The sequence below is a fragment of the Portunus trituberculatus genome, chromosome 12 (assembly GCF_017591435.1).
Source record: "Portunus trituberculatus isolate SZX2019 chromosome 12, ASM1759143v1, whole genome shotgun sequence".
NCBI classification, from domain to species: Eukaryota; Metazoa; Arthropoda; class Malacostraca; order Decapoda; family Portunidae; genus Portunus; species Portunus trituberculatus.
This window is the reverse complement of record NC_059266.1, coordinates 8,010,974-8,019,838: the sequence shown is the minus strand read 5'-3', so window position 1 is coordinate 8,019,838 and position 8,865 is coordinate 8,010,974. Positions and strand designations below refer to the sequence as shown.

The window sequence follows — 8,865 nt, the reverse complement described above, 5'->3', positions numbered from 1 at the left end:
TCCTTCTCTTCTTCCTCTCAATCACTATTTTTTTTGTTTTCTAATATCCTTTTTTTTACCCTTTCATCCTCCTCCTCCTCCTCCTCTTCCTCCTCCTCCTCCTCCTCCACCCATTATCATCCTCCCCATTATCGTTTTTTCTTGCCCTGCCCTCTTCTTCCACTTCCTCTACCTCCTCCTCCACCTCGTATCGTTTACCTCCTCCTCCTCCTCCTCCTCCTCCTCCTCCTCCTCCTCCTCCTCCTCCTTCTCCCAATGACTTTTCCCCTCTTTTAATACCACTTCCATCGCCATCCTCCTCCTCCTCCTCCTCCTCCTCCTCCTCCTCCTCCTCCGTCAGGTGGTGCTTCTGGGGGAGTCAGGCGTGGGCAAGTCGTCCCTCGTCAACCAGTTTATGACTTCAGAGTACATCAACACCTACGACGCCTCCTTGGGTGAGTGGGTGAGAGTGGGTGAGTGAGTGGGTGAATGTGGGTGAGTGAGTGGGTGACAGTGGGTGAGTGGGTGAGAGTGAGTGAGTGAGTGGGTGAGTGAGTGGGTGAGTGGGTGAGTGAGTGGGTGAGAGTGGGTGAGTGAGTGAGTGAGTGAGTGAGAGAGAGAGAGAGAGAGAGAGAGAGAGAGAGAGAGAGAGAGAGAGAGAGAGAGAGAGAGAGAGAGAGAGAGAGAGAGATTACTATATTAAGAAAAAAATATATCACTGAATTAATTTAAAACTGACGAAATATTAATAAGACGGACTGACTTGCTATAATATGCAGTCTCTCTCTCTCTCTCTCTCTCTCTCTCTCTCTCTCTCTCTCTCTAATTTCCTGAGACATTTACGGCACCCCAACAATCTTCTCCCCCCTTCTCTCTCTCTCTCTCTCTCTCTCTCTCTCTCTCTCTCTCTCTCTCTCCTTCTTCAATTATCTTATTATCTTTATTGCCCTCAACCTTATTGATAGCACTCTAAGGAATTGCAGTAGTAGTAGTAGTAGTAGTAGTAGTAGTAGTAGTAGTAGTAGTAGTAGTAGTAGTAGTAGTAGTAGAAAACGAAAAAAAAATTAAGTAAAAAATCAATAAAAATAGCTTTACTATAGAAGGACATCAGAAAATAAATATAGAAAACAGTTTAATTAAAGGAAATAAGGAGAATAAAACACTCTTCTTACAATAACAAAAAAAAAAAAAAAAACTCACAAAAGAAGACAAAAAATAAAGAAGACAATAAAAAGAAGACACAAGAAGAAAAAGAAGAGAAAAATAATGCAGTTCTCATTAAAAAAAAAAAAAAAAAAAAAACACGTTAGTACAAGAACCCACACGTCTAATCAACCAAAAAGCCGAAGTTGCAGAATAGCCGAATTCACCAACGCTCGCCTCTGCCTGCCCTCTTTACGACGCCAAGCAAATCAGGCCGCGCTAGACAGGCGGACCGATTTGCATAACACCTGATGAAGTGGGGCTCGTAACCTGGCCGAGAGAGAGAGAGAGAGAGAGAGAGAGAGAGAGAGAGAGAGAGAGAGAGAGAGAGAGAGAGAGAGAGAGAGAGAGAGAGAGAGAGAGAGAGAGAGAGAGAGAGAGACAGACAGACAGACAGACAGACAGACAGAGAGAGAGAGAGAGAGAGAGAGAGAGAGAGAGAGAGAGAGAGAGAGAGAGAGAGAGAGAGAGAGAGAGAGAGAGAGAGAGAGAGAGAGAGAGAGAGAGAGAGAGAGAGAGAGAGAGAGAGAGAGAGAGAGAGAGAAAGTAGGGCGCCCCGTTAATGGCATGTTAATCATTGTGAGAGTGTGTGCCGTGAAGCGCCCTTAGTTGGTACATGTGATGACTTGTTTGGCTGGCAAGTACGAATTAAAAAACTTTGGCTAACTGGCTTTGGTGATGAGAAAGTGCCGAGTTTGAACGCTTATTCTCACACGCTTGGAACTACCATTAGGACTTTTAAATGGCTATGTAGATGACTAAGTGGACTCCAGTGCTTGTTTTTTTGTCAGTCGTCCGTATATAAGGCTTTTAAAATAGTGGAAGTGAAGCGCTGTATCCTTCCCTTCTCTTGTCTTCTATTTACATTTCTGTTTACAACTTCTTCTGCTCGTTCCTTCCTCGCCAAGACCTTCTCACTTCACCGTATTTCTGTCTCCCTACTTTTACATTACAACAAGTCCTTCGAATATTAACTAAGGAAAAAGTACTGCTATTGTCTTCACCCCTTCAGTACTGGGACGCATTTTTTATGAGTTTTGGGTATGATTGGATGATTTTATTGACATTAGCAAAGGGTCTAAAGCTCAGGAGGTTAATGGCCAGTCTTCACTATTCTAATCCCCGACATAAGTTTCTGAAGCTGTATAAAATCATCAAATAGTAAGCAGAATGAATGTGGAAATGCGAGTTTTGTGTAAGATTAGACCATTTTATTAATATTAGCAAAGAGTCTAAAGGCCAGGAGATCAATGGCCACAGTCTTCACTATTTTAATCCCCCACATGAGTTTCTGAAGCTGTATAAAATCACCAAATAGTCACCAGAGTGAATATGGAAAAGTGTCCTGGTAATGGAGAGGTGAATATGAAGAAGGAAGAGTCTTGTGGCCTTAGAAATACATATCTATTTTTCCTTCAACCTGTTTGGGAACCAGCACCTCAGTGGGTCTTTAATTTAATCACAGTTTTGGTTGTCCTTGGCTGTTTTCCCTTACACATAAAAAAGGAAGAACACAATACACAATACACAATGATACACAATAACACACAATAGGGATTACAGGAAGGCCGATGTCCCAGCTTGGTGTGATTGGCCGACGCTACACTTCTTTCTCATAACACACTGACAACCACACTCTCTCTCTCTCTCTCTCTCTCTCTCTCTCTCTCTCTCTCTCTCTCTCTCTCTCTCTCTCTCGTGTCTCGTGTAATAAAAGTAATGGTATAATAACAAAAACTATGGTCATGATACGAATTGTGGGTAATATTTCCTAGGTTTTCTCTCTCTCTCTCTCTCTCTCTCTCTCTCTCTCTCTCTCTCTCTCTCTCTCTCTCTCTCTAGTAATAAAAACATCTTCTATTACTACTGATGATGATGATGATGATGATGATGATAATAATAATACGAAGAAGAAGAAGAAGAAGAAGAAGAAGAAGAAGAAGAAGAAGAAGAAGAAGAAGAAGACTATGACGAAAAAGAAAGAAGAGAAGAAAGAAAGAAGAAAAGAAAGAAAGTAATATCATGTCTCTTCACTAATATATTACATCTTTCCTTTCACTCTCACTCACTCTCTCACTCTCTCACTCACTCACTCACTCACTCATTCCCTCTCTAACGTTATTACTTTCCTCCTCTCCCTTCCTCCCTCTCTCTCTTTCCCTCACTCTCTCACTCACTCACTCACTCACACACTCCCCTCACCTCCTTGTCACTTACTCATTCCCTTTCTAACACCATTACTCCTCCACTCTCTCTCTCTCTCTCTCTCTCTCTCTCTCTCTCTCTCTCTCTCTCTCTCTCTCTCTCTCTCTCACTCACACACTCACTCACTCACATCACCTCCTTGTCATTCTCTCATTCCCTCTCTAACATCATTACTCCCGCTATTCTCTCTCTCCCCTCTCCCTCTCCCTCCCTCCCTCCCTCCCTCACTCACTCACTCTTCTCTCCCTCAGATGACGAGTTTGGCGAGAAGAGCGTGTCAGTTTTGCTGGACGGGGAAGAGAGTGAAGTCATCTTTATTGACCACCCTGCCCACGAGATGTCTGTAGGTGACTCATGCTTATTCACGCTTACTCACGCTTATTTACGTTTTTTCCACGCTTTATTTACGTTTTTTATGATTATTTACACTTTTTCACTTTTCTCAAGTTTATTTACGGTCGTTTACGCTTATTCACGCTTATTCACGCTTTTTCACGCTTATTCACTATTACTCAAGTTTTTTCACGTTCGTTCACGTTTATTCACTCTTACTCACGCTTATTCACGCATCATTCACGCTTACTCACGTTTAATCAAGCTTTCTTACGTTTATTCACGCTTACTCACGTTTAGTCACTTACTCACGCTTTTTCACGCTTTCTCACGCTTATTCACGCTTACCCACCTTTACTGGTATGACTCGTCTATGCCTTCCCTTATTCACCCTTACTTCAATGACTTATCTATCCTCTCCCATGTGTCTATTATTCATTTATCTATCGTCTTTCCTCTTTTTTATTGCTTTTGTATTTATTTTTACCCCTTTCTTCTTCCTCCTTCGTTTATCACGGTAATAAATTTGAGTTTCCTGTAAAATTCCCGCCAAACATCCATTTTCTCTCACACCTGTTAAAAATAGAAAATTGAAAAGTTGATGGGATGACTTAATTAAATGCAGCTTTTTTTTTTTTCTTTTTTTTTTTTTGTGGTGGGGGCGACAGGCATTTCAGAACAGCAGGGTATGTGTGCCAAAATTCCCATGGCGTGCTGTGAATTGAAAGTGTGAGGAGATTGAAAGGTTGAGAAGTTCTTATTTTATCTATTTCTTTATTTATTTACCTATTTATTATTTAGTTAGTCATTTATTTGGGACACAATGAACTGTTGTTGTTGTTGTTGTTGTTTCTATTTTATCTATATTTATCTCTTTTTCTTTTCTTCTTTTTCTTTTTCTTTCTTTTTCTTTTTCTTTTTCTTTTTTTTTTTTTTTTTTTTTTTTTTTTTACTGAAGGCGGTGAAATCTATAATAGTCTTGGTGAGCTATTTGAATTTTCTTTTTGTTACTTTAATTAACATTGTAAGGCAATATTCCTTTTTTGTATGTGCTTATCATTTAGTGCTTCTTGACATCATATTCCACCCCACTCCCCTCTCTCTCTCTCTCTCTCTCTCTCTCTCTCTCTCTCTCTCTCTCTCTCTCTCTCTCTCTCAGCGCTTGACTAAGGTAACTCTTGGCACTGGAATAACATCAGAGAGTACTAGAAGACCTTTGTAGTGCCAATTATGTAACAAAACAACAACAACAACAGGGCACCAATAAAGATGAATCACACAGCATAACATACACAAAACAAACACTATAGCTGGAAAAATACACCAACAACAACAACAACAACAACAACAACAACAACAACAACAACAGGACAGCAATAAGGACGAATCACACAACGTTACATACACTCACCAAACACTGATTTGAAAATACACCAACTACTTATACAGCAAAAGATTAACCACAACAACAACAACAACAACAACAACAACAACAACAACAACAACAACAACAGGACAGCAATAAGGATAAATCACTCAACCTAACCTAACCCAACCCAACCCAACCCAACCCAACCTAACCTAACCTAACCTAACCTAACCTAACCTAACCCAACCCAACTTAACCTAACCTAACCTAACCCAACCTAACCTAACTCGAAAACCTTCACCAAGAAATGCAGCAAAGATTAACCACCCTTCCATAGGTCGAGAACTGCCTATCCACCTACGACCCGCACGCCTGCATCATAGTCTACTCCATCACGGATAAGGGATCGTTCAAGAAAGCCGAGGACATCATCACCTACCTGTGGCGGGAGATCTACACGAAGGAGAAGGCTGTCATCCTGGTGGGAAACAAGGTGGATCTGGCCCGCTCTAGACTGGTTAACACGACAGGTGAGGGAAGGAGAGAAGGGGAGAGGAAGGGAGTAGGAAAAGGAGAGGGAATGAGGGGAAGAGAAGGGGAGGAGTAAAGGGGTGAGAGATGGAGAGAGGGAGGGAGAAGGAGTTAGCAGGGAGAATAGAAAGGAAAAGTAGATTAACCAAGCAGAGAGATAGACGAATAGATAGATAGAGAGAGAGAGAGAGAGAGAGAGAGAGAGAGAGAGAGAGAGAGAGAGAGAGAGAGAGAGAGAGAGAGAGAGAGAGCAAAACACCCTCCCCCCCCTACTGACACGCATCTCTTGTCCCGGCAGAGGGTAAGTCACTAGCAAGGAACCACGACTGCAAGTTCATAGAGACATCAAGTGGCATACAGCATAACGTGGACGAGCTGCTGGTGGGCGTGGTGAAGCAGGTGTGTGGGCGTGTGTGTGTGTGTGTGTGTGTGTGTGTGTGTGTGTGTGTGTGTGTGTGTTTGCTTTCCCTGTATCTATTTTAAGCTTGTAATGTTCTTGCTTTCTAAAATTTGTTGTGTTTATTTGTATGTATGTCTTTGTCTCTCTCTCTCTCTCTCTCTCTCTCTCTCTCTCTCTCTCTCTCTCTCTCTCTCTCTCTCTTTGTAAACGTGATAAATAGACAGTAAATTGTAATAATAGAGTATATCGTCTCTCTCTCTCTCTCTCTCTCTCTCTCTCTCTCTCTCTCTCTCTCTCTCTCTCTCTCTCTTAATGTAATCACTCCCTACTCCTTACTGTTCCTTCCTTTCGCTACTCTCCTCCATCCTCCTCTTATCTCTCTTATCTCCACCTCTCCTCCTCCTCCTCCTCCTCCTCCTCCTCCTCCTCCTCCTCCTCCTCCTCCTCCTCCTCCTCCTCCTCTTCCGCCTCTTTATCAACACACTCATCTCCCTACACTTGCCTCCTCATCTTCCCTTTCCTTTTTAAACTCCTCTCTCCTTTTTCACTCCTTATCTACCTGTCCATCTATTCCTCCTCCTCCTCCTCCTCCTCCTCCTCCTCCTCTTCCTGTAGGTGCGGCTGAGGCTGGCGGCGCAGAGGAAGAGGCTTAAAAGAGTGTCCACCTCCAAGACCTCCCTAAGTCTTCACGCTGCCAAGGATCTACTGAACAAAATGTGTCTAATGGATAACAAGTCGAAATCCTTGTGAAAACTTGCATGTACTCTAGACTGGCAGGTTGTTCTACTACTATACTACTACTACTGTTACTACTACTACTATTGTTTTTTTTTTTTTTTTTTGTGTGTGTAAAAGTTTTTTTTTCATGTAAGAGGGGAAAGCTAGCCAAAGGGAATTTAAAACTATCAAATATCACACGTCATTTTACGAGAGAGAGAGAGAGAGAGAGAGAGAGAGAGAGAGAGAGAGAGAGAGAGAGAGAGAGAGAGAGAGAGAGAGAGAGAGAGAGAGAGAGAGAGAGAGAGTGTGTCGAGACATTTGTTCCTGCATTTTGACTGATTCTTTTGATTATTTAGTGGAGACTGCAGCTCAAGTGGGCCTTTTTTTTTTCTAATATTCACTTTTTTTGCCTTTCGTAGTTCTTCTTACATAAAAAAAAAAATTCACAGAGGAGTTACATTAGAGGCCAATGAAGGGGAGCTTAATGAGGACTTACTGTACAGAAAGAAAAGAAAAAAAACAATGCAAACACCTGGCTAAGAGTAACACTGGTGGCAGGTGTGCAGTAAAACAGTGACTCAAGCACCTGTATTCTGAAACGCCTTGCTCTCTCACCATCACTGCTTTCCAAAGGCTCCAGTTGAAGATACTCGTGTTTTTACTGGTATTTCTATGGTTCTGGTGATAGTTGGTGAAGACTTCTATGAAAACCTACCTAATCGTCTCTTCTGGAAATTTGTCGTATAGATAATAAAGTGTTTTAAGGGTATTTTTATTGTTCTGGTGATGGATTGAGAATGTTTCTGGTTTATTAAAAGGAGAAACTGTCTTGAAAACCTACCTAATCGTCTCTGTGGCCTTGGAAATTTGTCGTGGTGAGATAATAAAGCGTTTTTAAGAGGATTATCAAGGTTCTGGTGATGGATTGACAAGATTTCTGGTTTATTAAAAGGAGAAACTGTCTTGAAAAAATAGCTAATCGTCTCTGTGGCCTTGGAAATTTGTCGTAGTGAGAAGAGAAGGCGTTTCTGGACACGGGCGTAGGACTGCCAGGTTGTACTATTACTATTACTACTACTATTACTACTAATAATAATATCTTTTGTGTAAGAGTATTTTTTTTCAAGTAAGAGGGGAAAGCTGACCAAAGGAAAGATAAAACGATAAAAGAAAGGTCCCACTCCCACTAACTTGCCAGTCCCCGTACAGGTCCCAGAGTTAGCCAAAAAGAAGGGATAAAACTCTTGAAACCTCCCTTTTAAATCAATTCAAACTGGTTCAGGGGAAGAAATAAGAGGATAAGAGGAAGTAAGTTTATTAAGGAGCCCACTGCGGTGTTAGTGTCCCTGAAGAATTGTTTAGTTATTTGACATTTGTGGCTGTGTGTCTGTGTTTTGAATCCTCGCTAGTGAAGGAGTTGATGTCACAGAAGTGGGAGTTCCAAAGTGTACCAGAAACAGGGAATGAAAGAAGAAGAGAAAGAACAAGAATAATAACAACAACAACAATAACAACAACAACAACAAGGAAAGAAAGGACATTACACAGAAACAAACAAAAAGAAATAATAAAAGCAAGAAATGAGATGACTGAGAGTAGCCTTTAGTCAGTCAGTCAGTCAGTCAGTCAGTCAGTCATAAGGTACTATATCACTGGTTTGACAATCTGTAAGCATAAGACTAGATGTGTGTGTGTGTGTGTGTGTGTGTGTGTGTGTGTGTGTGTGTGTGTGTGTGTGTGTGTGTGTGTGTGTGTGTGTGTGTGTGTGTGTGCAGCATAATTTACGTACATGCAAATAAGAAACCTCCTCACATACATACACATAAAAAACATCTCTCTCTCTCTCTCTCTCTCTCTCTCTCTCTCTCTCTCTCTCTCTCTCTCTCTCTCTCTCTCTCTCTCTCTCTCTCTCTCTCTCTCTCTGCAATACTCCCAATGGTAAGAGTATAAGGGAAGCAATGGCCAGGTAGTAATAATAAACAAATCCTTTTATACTCATAGATAAGTAATCGCTGTGGTAATAATGTTAGACACACTTAGAGGTGAATACAGTAACACTAACAAATAATCAATACACACTCTCACCTGTAATCAATCATGTAGAGACAGGTAAAAATGTGGCACT

The 8,865-nt window shown here is 41.4% G+C and overlaps 1 protein-coding gene across 1 annotated transcript in view; it reads left to right on the top strand.

The window, feature by feature from the left end:
- Positions 1-6,789, top strand: part of LOC123502727 (GTP-binding protein GEM-like) — a 34,519-nt gene extending 27,730 nt beyond the window's left edge. The window contains 6 exon segments of the mRNA XM_045251951.1: positions 341-434; positions 3,639-3,730; positions 5,427-5,619; positions 5,919-6,019; positions 6,636-6,764; positions 6,766-6,789. Coding sequence (XP_045107886.1) covers positions 341-434; positions 3,639-3,730; positions 5,427-5,619; positions 5,919-6,019; positions 6,636-6,764; positions 6,766-6,789 — 633 coding nt within the window.
- The last annotated feature ends 2,076 nt before the right edge of the window (positions 6,790-8,865 follow it).